Source organism: Tiliqua scincoides, chromosome 7 (assembly GCF_035046505.1).
Source record: "Tiliqua scincoides isolate rTilSci1 chromosome 7, rTilSci1.hap2, whole genome shotgun sequence".
Lineage (NCBI taxonomy): Eukaryota > Metazoa > Chordata > Lepidosauria > Squamata > Scincidae > Tiliqua > Tiliqua scincoides.
Window position 1 is genome coordinate 28,029,175 of NC_089827.1, and position 14,564 is coordinate 28,043,738.

The following is a 14,564-nucleotide window of genomic DNA, read 5'->3' on the forward strand; positions in this document are numbered from 1 at the left end:
TCAGATTTCTGTCAGGGGCACACAGTGGGTGGGGGAGGCAGGTGAGGCAGAGCCTCCCCCAGAGTTCTTCAAAAAGCACCACCACAGTGTGAGGTGCCCAAGCCCAAAGCATTGAGAGTGTGGAGGGTGCAGCACATGTGGGTACCTCACATAGTGGTGGTACTTTTCAAAGGAATCTGGTGGGGAGGCTCTGCCTCACCTGCCTCCCCACCCACTGCATGTCCCTGCACCCCTAGTGAGTGTGTTTAGGGCACAGTGTCTTTGTGTGTGTCATGTGGATGTTATTAAGTTGATGGGGAAGGTAAAAAAAATTTTTTGTAACTCTGAAGCACACTGTGGCTACTGTGGTTTATCTTCATGCACAACAGAAGATTTCAAGCCTTGTGTGTGGAAAATACTCTCAAATTGGTTTGTCATTTCAAATGTAAAGCCTACATTGCCTATAATCTTGGTTTAAAAATAGTGCTTTGTGTCATCTGTTGTGTGGATAACATTCCCAGGAGTGTGCAAATAGTGCAGGAGAGGCTCAAAGATACTTAAGTAACCATGTGAAAATGCCTTCTGTATTATCAAGTGATGCTTTTCTAATTAAAAAACAATTTAGCATCACTTGTGTAAATGTCCTTACAGTGAAATCTAGACTTCCTGTATGCTTTGACAACATGTAGATACCCTACTGTGTATCCCAGTGTCACTTGCTTCTTTCTCTCACATTTCTTGTCATGGGAAATGTCCCTTTAAGAATATGGTATTAAAACAAAACTGTAGTTTTCTGCATCCATCACTTATTCTTGTATAGAGCTCTCCAATACACATGCAGTAGTCTCCTGTGCACATTTACTGGAGAATGTTCAGTTGAATACAGTGGGAGTTACTTCTGACTAAACAGATCAAGCTGTTGATCATGTTAATAGCATACTTCTCAAACTTCAAGGTACTTTGTCAGCCATATTCAGGATTTTCTTGTCCCTGAAAACCATTCACTTTGAGTTATTTCACAGATTAGTAGATGTGAAAGATTTTTCAAGAAACGGTCTTGAGAGATTCACAGATAATATCTTGTTTGCACTCTGAGAAATGGAATCATCATTGGGAGGGAGCAAAAATTAATTCCTGGAAGCATGGCACACTTCCTCCTTCACCTGTCTAGTTAGTCTGCTAAAGGTAATTTGGCAGCTGCTGATAGGCCACAGGGATAGAGGAGTGGCATGAACGGAGGTAAGATAGTTGCAGATCAGGGTCACTATGTGAAATTACAAAGAACAGAATACCCAAACCTTCTATCATAACTAAGCATGTTATGATTGTTATTTTTATATATCTTTATATCCTGTGAATTTAATTGACCAATTCACACAACGTCTTTTAACAAATCCTCTGGTTAGAAGCCTTATTATATTTATTTATTATAAGTATGTATATTGCTTACACTTTATATCCTGTTTTTCTTCCATGCTGGAACTTGAGGTGGAATACATAGTGGATTCCAAAGTGATCTCCCCTCTAGGCCAGTGGTTCTTAACTTTTTAGTCCAGGACCCACTTTTTTAGAATGACAATCTGTTGGGACCACCAGAAGTGATGTCATTAACTTGGAAGTGATATCATTTCTAAAAGTGGCATATCAAGCAGGAAAATTTTTTAATAACCCTATCCACGCTTATCCAGGAGTAAGCCCCATTGACTACAATGTATATGCTTTTGACAATAGACTGTTAAGAGTATGTCTCTCCCCAAATGCAGTCACATACCATGTTGGCATCAAGTCTAATACTCCAACAACCTTTATTGGCATCAACATCAAGTCTAATATATTAAAAATAAACTATTAAAATGAATGCGGACCCACTAGGTGGGTTGCAAGACAGTTTCAAGCAGGAAAGTTTCAAGACACTGTTCAAGTTTCAACAGTGAAACTGTTGTTTGAGCAACAGTGGTCTAGGCACTAGCCTGACCTAGACTTGCTTAGTTTTAGCAAGGTGGCTGTATAATGCACTTTCAGATCATACCCTGATCCCCGTGTTACTTGCTTGCAAGATTCCCTCCCCAACCATTGTAGTGTTTACTGTTTTTTTGGTTTACTACTGCATAAGTCTCAAAGATAGCTGCACCCCAGTCACTAATTTTCGTTGTTGCTTCCCAAAAGATGTACTAAGGAAAGAAGAAAATCCTTGAGTATGGTATGAATGTACAGCCCACACCCACCATCTACTGTAGCTGCTGCAGAAGAAGCTACTGATTACAACAGCTGTAGCAGCATCTTCTCTTGAGTAGGGTGTGGCAGAATCTCCTCTCTCTGTGTGCTTTGATAGTTTCTAAAACTTCTAGCAAACAGTCCTGCTGTAGATACTTACTGGTGCAGGCTTGCTCTAAGGCAGGGGTGCCCAAACCCTGGTCTGGGGGCCACTTGCGGCCCTCAGGCACCTAATCTGGCCTGCGGGTAGCCCTCGGTCTCCAGTGAGCCTCTGGCCCTCCAGAAACTTGCTGGAGCCTGTGCTGGCCCAACACAACTGCTCTCAGCATGAATGACCTTCATTCATTCATATAAGTTCCATCTTTAATATATTCATTTATGTAAATTTATATAAATGTATTCAATTTTGAAATGTAAATTAATTCTTTTTTTTTCCTGGCACCCAACACCGTATCAGAGAGATGATGTGGCCCTCCTGCCAAAACATTTGGACACCCCTGCTCTAAGGGCTTGGAAACACAGCCATCACCTGTGTTACCTCACTCTCCTGATCACTTTAGCTGTCTTCTCCAGTACTGCTTAAAGAGCACCACTGACTGCTGTTGAAGTGAAATTGGAAGTGGGACAAGGACTTGGCACTACACAGAGACTTTAGTGGTGCAAGGATTCTAGCATATGACACTTTGAAACAGGGCAAACATTGCCTTGCTAATAGAGAATATTAATGCTGCTTTAAATTGATCTACCAGTTTAGTTTGCTCCAGAACTTTAGGAAGGGAGAAGGGACAGCATAAACTTGTTTGGTCCTGATCCAGCTAAAGCTAATTATGACTGAGTCCCAAAGGAACAAGTTAGTTGCACTTGCAATTGGTTTCAATCCAATTGCTTTTAGTAGGCATTGTGACTGACATTAGCAAGATCAAAGCTTTTGTCTACAGCAGGATGTTATCGTTCTATTTCTTTCAACTTCATTTTAAGAACATAAGAACCACCTTGCTGGATCAGGCCAAAGGCCCATCTAGTTCAGCTTCCTGGATCTCACAGTGGCCCAACAGATGCCTTTGGGAGCATGCAAAACAACAAGATACCTGTATCTTGCTGCCACCCCCTTGCATCTGGGATTCAGAGAAAGGTTGCATATAGTCACCATAGCCTGTAACCTGTGATATACTTTGTCTCCATACATCTGTCCAAGACCTTTTAAAGGCATCTCAACCAGATGCCATCCCCACATCCTGTGGCAAGGAGCCCTGATGATGAATTATATGCTGGATAAATAAATATTTCATGTTGTCTGTTGTAACTGTCCTGCTAGTCAATTTTAGTGGGTTTTCCAGGTTCTAGTATTGTGTGAGAGGGAACAGAACTTCTTTCTGTCCACTCTATCCATTCCATGAATACTTGTATGTCTCAATCATGTCCCATTCCCCCAGCACTTTCTTTCTGGATTGAGGAGCCTCAAATGTAGCCTTTTCTTGTAAGAGAGGTCCCCTAGCCACTAATTATTTTGATCACTCTCTTCTGCATCTTTTACAGTTTCCATAATATCCTTTTTGAGATGTTGCTATCGGAACTGGATTTGATATTCCAGATATGACCTTGCTGTTAATTTATATAATGGCATAATAATATTGGCCGTTTTATTCTCAATCTTTCAAAATAGTTTCAGATATGGAACTGGTCTTCTCCACAGCTGCTGTACATTGAGTCAACACTTTCATCAAGCTGCCCACCTCCATTTTGTTTCTGTTAAGTTTGTCAAAGCAATTCAAGCTAATGATGATGCCTTTAATACTACTACTGCCTAGCAGTGAAACCTTACAATTTTCTCCCATCCCTGTTCTTTTCACATCATCTCTCAATATTTGCAGTCTGATTTTCTTTCTATTTAACATTGCTTCATTGGAAAACTTCAGATTATTTGTTCAGTTTTTTGTTTTGGGAAATCGAATGACACTTAATGGCTTGAGTATCTCTACTCCATGGCAGCATCTTTCCTACAGATTTATTTGTTTTGGGATTTGTATATTTATTGGAAGACGACAAAGATAAGGGCATTGGGTTACGCTGATTGCACCTGTTTCTGCTCTTGATTCCTTGTATAACTGTACATTTTCAGACATCTCAGGAAAATATGATGTTCCCTTGTGATAAATCACAGTTTACTGTTGTATCTGAACAGAAACTATGATTTGCACTCACCTTCAAAACCAGGATTGCGAACCAGCTTCAAACCATGTAAACACTATGTGGAAGGGGAGCACTAAACAGTTTATCAATTTGGCTGCAACAGATTCTATGGTTTGTTGTAAATCAGGAAGTAAACTAAGAGCCCAGTCTTATCCAACTTTCCAGTGCCAATTCAGTTGCATTGCAGCCCCGAGGTAGGGGAACAAATGTTACCTTAACGTGGGGGCTCTGTGACGGCCCGCCCCACAGCAGGATGTTGCGCACGCCCTCTTGGTGTGGCTACATCAATGCTAGAAAGTCAGATAGGATTGAGCCTTAAGTGGTGCTGATGATCATAGGGTTTATTCTAGTACTGACAGGTGATAGCTGATGGTTATGCGTGAACTGACCAATGTCTTTCTCAGCCACATCTCACTACTTCTCAGTCTTGTTCCCTTCTACTCTCCTCCCACCTCACTTTCTTCACTTGTGGTCCTCCCCCCCCCCCACTCTTGCATGCTAGCCAGCTTTAAGCAATGCTGTAGGTGTTTCAATAAAAATGTGGCACAAAAGAAAGGAAATAAAAAGCCAGCAGTTTTGTTTTCTCAATGTGTAGGTACTTGCACAGAGCATGCATGCCAATTAGGTAAGTAGCAAGAACTTGGGCAGGAATTTGTAGAATTGTACTCCAACTCTATTTGGAGTAGGATGAATTTTTGCCTTTCACCTGCTACATGACTAACAATTAGCATTTTAATTGCAAAGGTAAGAACCTTCCAGTTGCATGATTATGAATACGTAGTTAATAAGAACATAACATCTGGAGATGCTATGTAGCCATCATTCTATAATAATCTGTCTTCAATGAGCTTGTTCAGTCTTCTTTTAAAGCCATTTAAACTAGTGTCCATTACTCTATTTTGTAGTAGTGAATTCTGTAGATTAATTATGCACTCTGGGAAGAAGTACTTTCCTTTGTCTTCCAAACAGTTTGATGTGTGGATTTTAGTGCAATGGGAGAGGGGAAATAAGCTTCCCCTCTTATTCTTCTTTCTTATTAGAAAGAAACTTACTTTCTAATGTCCATAGTGTTATAAACCTTTATGATGTCCCTGCTTAGTTGTCTTTTTTTCCTAAACAAATAAAAAATTGTAGCTTTTCTTGTGGGAAAAGTGTTCCAGCCCCCTGATCATCCTAGTTGCCTGGTTCTGCACCTTTTCCAACTTTACCATATCCTTTTTGATATGTCAAGACACAGTGTTCCAAACGTGACTGTATCATAGGTTTGTATAGGGGCATTACAATATTAGCAAATTTTCAATTCCTTTCTGAAAGATCCCTAGCATGGGCTTTGCTTTTTCCACTGCCACCAACACTGGGTTGATGTTTTTATGGAGCCATCCACCATGACCCCTAAAATCTTCTTCCTAGCTAGTCACTTCCATCTCAAGCCCACACCATAAATACAGTATGTGAAGTTGGGATTTTTTGTAAAGTGAGTTTTTGTAAAGTGATTTACATCACTTTACACTTGCTTAAACTGCATTTGTAAGGACTTATATTTTTTCTTTTCCTACCTCTACCTCTCACCCAGTTCTGCACCTTCCCTCAGAACAGTGTGGAAGTCAAAATGTTGTCAAGTTCACACATTTTATTCCATTGCAGCTAGCTTTGCAATGTGTAAGCACATGTTTATCAGTGTTGTGAATTTTAAAACGGGAAGAGTGCTCTAGTTCTTGCCTCTTCTGCATTTTAGTTAGCATATTTCCTCATTTCTCTATCCACTCTTGAAACCGTTTTCCACTCACTTCTGCTCCCTTGAGCAAACCCCTGGTTTTTGCTTGGCATGGCTCAAACATTCTAAAAACATGGTAAAATAAACTTCATTTCTGTGTTCTAGTCAGCACCTTTTCAGTTCTGTTAGACATGCTCCAAAGAAAAAAAATTTTTAAATAAAAGCAAAGGAATTGTAGAAGGAAGCATTTCCAGACTTAACATTCCAATATATACTTGTATACGCTAACCAACTGATGTTAATGCTCTCTTATTTCAGAACCTCTGCTTAGGATCCTTTTGTGCTCCACAGGCCCTCACAGTCCTGAATAACAAGTACAAGAGAAGAGGAAGATCAAGGTAAGAGAGTTCATGTGCTAGGATTTTTTCCCCCCTGTGCATTCATGAGTGAAATTGTGTTTGGGTTTTAATGTGTTTGAATATCCAGGAAAATTTCAAGTAAAGTGCTCTTAAACCCAGCTTGGTATCTGTAAATGGAAAATGCAAATAGTAGAATTTGCATAATTCATAGGATGCTTATTTCAAAAAAGGCTTTTTTGGATTGTGAAACCTAAAATAGCATTATGGTCTGTGGGTGTTCTGAATATTCAGAAAACATGGTGGAATAAACCTCATTTCTGTGTTCTAGACAGGCTGTAATATTCAGGCTGGAGCCACACTTTATCTTGGCCAACTGGTGTTCCCAAGTTTGTGCTTGCATTGATGATTGAACAATGTGAGGGCATTTGCAAGAAGAATCGGTACATGGAAGAGGGTGTACTTAATGCCTCCCTTGCTTTTTACTTTTCCTGCACATCACCTGCCCTGTATACTGTATATGCTGAAACAGCCTCTGGGATTGGGAACAAGCCTGGCTGAGAGAAGAGAGGTTGTAAAACAGAGTGGCAAAGGTTTTGTAGTACAGGTATAACCTAATTATCCATGGATGTTTCACATGAGGTTTTATCTCAATGCGATGAGAAGAGCCTTTTAAATTAAAGGAAAAAAGTTATTTAACAATAGCCTCGTTAATATGAGAGGGCAGCTGGCTGACAATCCATCAATCATTCTCCAGGCACTTAGAACAGCTTTATAAGGCAAGTGAACCCTCCCTTCCCCTGAGCATGTGAAAGAAAGATAATCACTTTGCATTCTTTCCCAACGCTGTCCTCTGGGTGAAGAGGGGTCGCTGGCTCAGAGTGAAGTCTTTCTAAGCACTTGGAGAGAGACTGATCGATGGATTGTCTGCCTAATGACTCTGTCTTACATCACAAAGATCAGCAATACTGAGACTCAACCTGTACACTGTGTGCAACAGGATGAACATAATTTTTTCCTCATTCATTTCATGCCTCCAGATCTAGAAAAGGAGAGCATAGCTGGCAGCTAGAGGTTCCTGCAGACTGAGACCAAGTGAATGATTCAAAGTGGCTCTTGCAGGGAAAAAGCTCAGGGTGTCTGTTTCAAGAGATGAAACTTTCTGTTAATGCTGTGTCACATGAACACACACAGCCTTGAATTTGCATATGCAGTTCCATATAAGATGGGCTTTTTGTCAGGGTGATTCCCTTGGAAAGAAAAGAGAGAAGACACCAATGAAACACGAGAGAATTGTAAAGGTGCACTAAAGATGTGTTTTATTGAACCTGATGTGTTTCAAATCGGTGATTTTAGTCATCACTAACATTGGATACAGCTCTACAGAAATAAGATGATCTCCTCGGGGTAAGGGCACGTTTGTCCAAAGTTTTTGGCAGGAGGGCCACATCATCTCTCTGACACTGTGTTGGGGGCCAGGGAAAAAAAAGAATTAATTTACATTTAAAATTTGAATAAATTTACATAAGTGTACATAAATGCATATATTAAAGATGAACTTATATGAATGAATGAAGGTCTTGCAAAAGCTCAAGGCCTGTAAAAGGCCTTGCACAAAGCAAGGCTGGCCTTTCCTGGTGGGAGCCCTTGTTCCACAGCTCATGTGAGAGGACAAGCCATGATGTGTATGCGCAGCCTCCTGATTTTAGAAATGGGTTATGTCAGAATGCCAGATGCAAGGGAGGGCACCAGGATGAGGTCTCTTGTTATCTGGTGTGCTCCCTGGGGCATTTGGTGGGCCACTGTGAGATACAGGAAGCTGGACTAGATTGGCCTATGGCCTGATCCAGTGGGGCTGTTCTTATGTTCTTATGACAAACTGTCACCCTCATGCTGAGAGCAGTTGCATCGGGCCAGTGTGGGCTCCAGCAAGTTTCCAGAGGGCCAGGGGCTCATTGGACACTGGGGCCTCCCTGAGGGCCGCATTGGGAGTCCTGAAGGGCCGCAAGTGGCCCCGGGGCCGGGGTTTGGACACCCCTGCCCCAGGGTAAGGCTCAGCAGCCACAATAGAATGGGTCAACTCAGATGTGTGCCAGCAATATCACTGGTACAAGTCCAAGATGATCCATGTTTGCGGATCAGTCCTGGGAAAGGGGAAAGGATATGATGTGTGCCAGTACTGCTGATCCCACCCCCTCCCTGACCTGATTTGTCCACCCGTTGTCCCATCATTGCCCTCACCTGTGCCAGCCCCACCCTTTCCTATCCTTGTGCCTCATTCACCTGCTCTGTTGGGTGGTGCCAACTGGGAGGCTTTGGCTTTCCTGCTAGTGTCCGCTGCCTTGGCACTGTTGCAAAGCACTTTACAGCACTTTTGTAAAGTGTGAAGTCCAGGAGTGCCCGAGGAGCATGCATTCTGTTGCTGGTGCACCTCTTGAATAGGATTAGGGCCTAAGTCCACAGGAAACTTTTATACACTCATGAGCAGAAAAGCAAAATGTTCATCATCAGTTTGTTTTTAAAAAAACGATACCACACCTCCAAGAAGGGGGCACAGTGATCGTGACACATATTGAATAGACCACTGACTTTCTACCAAGGTGTAAGTATTGAGAATTTGGAATGGTATAATTTGTACCATACATTTTTTCCTTTTTAAATAAAAAACGTGGTCTTTCTGGACCATGCACTTATGGTTACAGCCTTCATTTTTGTATTTTATCTCCATGAAGTTTGAAGCCTGCAAAACTTGGGTTAGGAGCTGTTGCCCCTACAAACTTGATCTACCTGTGGTTAATGCACCCCTTTCTGGCCAGCTAGCTCTCTCCTGCAAATGCCCCATCCTGCCCTAGTGTTACTGCTTTAGGAATTCTGTATGTGGCTAATAACATGTAGTTCCAGTCACCGTATCAGGGAATAAGGACGTTGCACTGATTTGTTCAGCATATCACTAGAGTTAAATAGTTATTTCAGTAGCTTAAGTTGTGTATCTTCCAGACATGTTACGTGGTATCTTTCTGTTGGTCTGTAACATGTTAACTCTCCTTGGCAATTCTCAATTTGCCATGGACTCCGTCAAGTGAAATGGAGATTAGCAGCATTGGCAGAAGATTAAAAAAAGGTATAAAGTTGGTAAGTGGGCATAAACTAGGTTTAATCTTGATTTAATTTAGCTCTGCAAATGTTGGCAGTTACTTGAGCAGAACAAGAAAATAACAGTTAGTGCTGATGTTCTGATATCCTGTGGCATTTTCAGTCCAATAGCTCTGTAAATCCTCAGGTTGTGTTTTTTTTTAAATCAGTGAAGCAAGTTTTCTGATACTCCCCTTGCCTGGCTTCAGCTCCAGTGCAGGGCATTGAATTTCAGAGTTGAAAAGGACATTTCTCATTTCTAATTTTGTGTAGGGCATTTTCTATGTTTAGAGAATATATGAAGGGAGGCGTTGAGGAATCTGCTGAAGATGAGGCGACTGAATCGGAAGAAGACCTTGAATTTAATGAAAGAATTAGATGCCTTTCCAAAAGTTCCTGAAAGCTATGTAGAGACTTCAGCAACTGGAGGAACAGGTAAGGCTTTCTGATGCGTAGCTTTTGGCTTTGAATTGAGTTGCGTCTTGAGTCTTAAGTATAAGAACTGTAATTCTATTAATGGCTGTTAAGAAAAAGATCTTGGAGGTGGACCATTATGTTGAATAGCCCTTGCTTGCTAAACCATGCTCCCAACAAAGCAATTTTCAAACTTTTAATTAAGGAACCGCACCAATATAGTTTATAATTTAATTTTAGGTAAATACTAAATGTTTCCCACTCTGTCTCTGTCCAGGTTTCTCCCACCTGCTTTACCAATGAGGCTTGATAAAGGGGTCTTCACGTGCTCCCCACACTCTTAAAACAAATAAATGACTAAGCAAAAGTAAATGTGATATATAATAATTTATGGTATGCATTTGACCAGCCAAAATATCCATTCATAGGCAGATTACAGTAAGTATTCTTGCTGAAGCATCGCATCAGTTTGATATTCATCCATAATATAATGCACAATAGGTCAATAATAAATTATAACAATTTCTGGCAAGGACATGCCAAGTACTTATTAATTATTTAATGTTTTAGGACTGGTGGTTTTTATAGCTGCAGCTTATTGCTGGTTGGCTTTAAAAAATATTATGTAGTATAGGAATATTGTATTTTTATGCATTTTATTTCTTATATATGTATTTTAATGTTGTTGTAAGCTGCTTTGGGTGCCCTTCAGAGAGAAAGGAAGGATATAAATCAAATAAATAAAAAAAATCAAACCTATCTAAACCAAGTACAGTGGTGCCTCGCATAATGAAATTAATCCGTTCCACGAGTCCTTTCGTTATGCAAGTTTTTCGTTTTGCGAAGCGCGTTTTCCCATAGGAATGCATTGAAATTTAATTAATGCGTTCCTATGGGCAAGAAAAGTCAGAACAAAGTCAAATTTGGTTTACAAAGTGTTTATTAAGTGCTCTTTAAAGGTATACATACTGTACAGAGGATTTCAAAAATTTCAAGCACAAAACTTCAACTTTTTAAACATGACAGAAAAACATTTAAAAATCAGCAAACATGAGACAGGACCATCTGACTTGAGGCTCAACACTGAAACTGAACAGAAACAGTCACAAACAGTCCTTGGACTGTGCAAAACTCTTCAGAAAGTACATTTTTAAGGCATGTAAACAGGGACATCATACAGAAACCAATACAGAAACTTTTTAAAATCACCAAAGGACTCTCTAAGGCTCTAGGGGACACTTGTACACAAACATTTTAAGGTTACCAAGTGAGGCTGAAGTGTCTCAACCTACAGGACCAGTCTTTTAAGTCAGGAAACTGGAGGCAGACAGAACTGTCTCCACATCACAGCAGCAGTCTTTTACGTTCCCAGAGCTGCGGAGGGTGTCTCAGGGGATGGCACGAATGCTGGTCAACTGGGAGAAGGCGCAGTAGAGTAGGCAGGGACACTGGCAAACTGGGAACGGTCTCAGGCTGGCTAGCTAGGACAGAAGCAGTTTGCAGTTAGCCAAAGACAACCTGGAGACAGACCCCTCTGTCCCCCAAGTCTCAGCATCACTGCTCTAACTGACCTTAACTTAACAACTTGGACAACTGGGAGAAGGCTTCAAGGCTTGACTTCAAGGCTTCTAGGAGGACGAGGAGGAGGATGAAGGCAACTGGGCACCACTGGTAGAAGCAGCAGGTTCCTCTTCCACTCTTTGCTTCTTCATGAAGAACCTCTCCATGGTCTGCTGCTTCAGCCGCCTTTTCAGCACCCCTCTGAAAGAGGACATGATCCTTCTATCAAACATATTCGCAAGGTCATGTGCCAGAGCCTTGTCTGGGTGGTGCCGCTGTGCATAAGTCTGCACATTTTGCCACTGTTGGCAGATGTCCTTCAGTTCCGTGGAGGACAGCTGTTCCTCACTTGTCGCTTCTTCCTCTTCCAAAGAGGCCTGCTCCTGCGTAGCCTCTGCCTGCAGTTCGACCAGCTCCTGGGTGAACAGCTCCCGGTCGTGGTCCTCCACCAGCTCGCAGACGTCCTCCTCTGTGACCTCGAGGCCCATGGTCCTCCCCAAGGAAACAATGTCCTCCAGCACTGTTGACTCTGGTGCAGGCACAGAAGCATCAGAGTCACTTGTTGCCACACACTCTGGCCACAGGTTGCGCCAAGCGGAATTCAGATTTCTCTGGCTGATCCTGTCCCAGGCCATGGTGATAATCTTCAAGCAGCTGACGATGTCGAAGTGGTCTCTCCAGAATTCATGCAGGGTGAGGTTGGTGCAATCGGTCACCTCGAAGCAGTGCCTGAAAAGCTCCTTGGTGTAGAGTTTTTTGAAATTGGCGATGACCTGCTGATCCATTGGCTGGAGTAGTGGGGTGGTGTTAGGCGGCAGGAACATGATGTTTATGAAGCGGAAGTCCTCTAACAAGTCTTCCTCAAGGCTGGAGGATGAGCAGGAGCATTGTCCATCAGAAGCACGGCCTTCAGCGGCAGGTCGTTGTCCAGCAGGTACTGCTTGACAGCAGGGCCAAAAGCCAGATTGACCCACTCCACAAACAGGACGCGTGTGACCCAAGCCTTAGCGTTGGATCACCACAACACGCTCAGCCGGTCTTTGTTGACCTTGTGCTTCCTGAAGGCCCATGGGTTCTCGGAGTGGTACACCAGCAGGGGCTTTATCTTCAGGTCCCCGCTGGTGTTGGCACAGAAGAGGAGGGTCAGACGGTCCTTCATGGGCTTGTGGCCAGGCAGCATGGTCTCCTCTTGAGTGAGGAAGGTCCTTTTGGGCATCCTCTTCTAAAACAGCCCGGTCTCATCGCAGTTGAAGACCTGCTGTGTAAGGTAGCCCTGTGTAGTCACGACCTCCAGGAACTCCGAGGCACAGTCCTCAGCCACAGGAACATCGGAACTGGCAGCCTCTCCATGCCTGACCACGCTGTGGATTCCAGATCTGGTTTTGAATCTTTCAAACCAGCCTCTGCTTGCCTTGAAGACTTCTGGCTCGGCTGAGGTTCCTGGCTCTTGCTGTACGAGGTCTGCGTGCAAGGCCTTGGCCTTCTCACAAATGGCAGCCTCAGTCACTGTGTCCCCTGCACGCTGCTTCTCTTCCATCCAGTTGAGCAGCAACTTCTCCACCTCCTCCAGAACAGCTGGCCGGTTCTTCACGATCCTGGTGACTCCCTTGGCTGCATCTGTCGCAAGGATCTTCTCCCTCATCTTCAGGATGGTCCCGATGGTGGATGGATTCCTCCCGTACTCCCTGGCGAGGTCTGTCACTCGCATGCCTCCGTCGTGCTTCTGGATGATCTCCTTCTTCATTTCTAGCATCATCTTTGTCCTCTTCCCGGCCTCTGCAGGAGCAGCCTTCTTGGGACCCATGTCAGCAGTTGCTACGTTCGCAAAAACAAAAGGCAATGCTTCACATCCGCTTCACGCACACCTTCCCACCCCTGGCCAAACCTGCCCGGGACAAAAGTGGCATAACAGCCCCCCCCAACACAGGAGAACAAATGCACATGGTGAAGCTACGCTCCCTACCTGGCCAAACCTGCCCGGGACAAAAAAGTGGCATAACAGCCCCCCGAACACAAGAGAACAAATGCACATGGTGAAGCTACGCTCCCTACCTTTCCACTGCTTGAGATGTCCCTGTGAAGAAGTTCCTTAAATCCTGGTCTGGAAAAACGGTTGCAAATGAGTTCCACAGATTCCCCAAACTGCTGGAAAAACTCCCCTAACCTCCCCAAAACAGCAGGCCAAAACTGGCCAGCTGGCCCCCCAAAACGTACCTCAAACGCTAGCCACCACTTCCCAAAAGTTATGAAAAGTTCAAAGAAACTTACCTTAACTGCTGGTAGTAGGTTCCCCAAGGAGTTGGTGAACTGCTCAGAACTGCTCAGAACAGTTGACCAAAGACAGGGTTCGCCCACAGCACAGGCCACAGTTGCTCCTGGAAGTCAAACCCTGGAACTGCACGTGGAGAAGTGAGCCCAGGCTGCATTGGGGAGGCTTTTTAAACCTCCAGGCACAATGCATCCTGGGTATTAACGGTTGTGCGATTTAAAACAAACCAGGACAAAAAAAAATCGTCTTGCGAAGCACGGGTCATAAAAATTCGTTGTGCGAGTTACCAAACTTCACAAAACGCTTTTGTTATGCGAGTTTTTCGCTGCGCGGGGCATTCGTTATGCGAGGTACCACTGTAGTACCTATTGCTTACCTGGAAATCTCCCATGGTCCCCTGATGGCTCTTGATATTGCTCCTTTACCCTCTTGAGACATTCTAATTCAAAAGTTGTATTTGGTCTTTTCAATGTAATGCTAGCATTCCAAACAGAGGTAATATGTACAGAGGGGCCAAGATATTTTGGTGTCTGAGGTGGAAAATCCAAATGAGATGGAAAATCCAAACCTTTGCAATGGGGAAAAATGTAATAAGTACATTTTGCTTGACAATTTGCAGATGTTTACTGGGACACTTTTTTTTTTTTAGAAACAATGGCAGTGGATGGGAGTGCAGCAGCTGTTATTCAGTGCTGGAGTGCGTGCTTTGCATGCATGGAGGAAGTCCCAGGTTCAG

At 43.2% G+C, this 14,564-nt stretch overlaps 1 protein-coding gene across 4 annotated transcripts in view; it reads left to right on the forward strand.

The window, feature by feature from the left end:
- The window catches only part of ERGIC2 (ERGIC and golgi 2), a 34,253-nt gene that overhangs the window by 638 nt on the left and 19,051 nt on the right, over positions 1-14,564 (forward strand). For 2 of the 4 annotated variants that reach the window (XM_066634277.1, XM_066634279.1), the window contains exons 2-3: positions 6,416-6,495; positions 9,877-10,020. In XM_066634277.1, the coding sequence (XP_066490374.1) occupies positions 9,915-10,020 (106 nt within the window). In that variant the 5' untranslated portion in view covers positions 6,416-6,495; positions 9,877-9,914. Of the gene's footprint in view, positions 1-6,415; positions 6,496-9,858; positions 10,021-10,276; positions 10,438-14,564 lie in introns of those variants that run through there. The other 2 variants (XM_066634278.1, XM_066634280.1) reach the window with 2 other exon arrangements.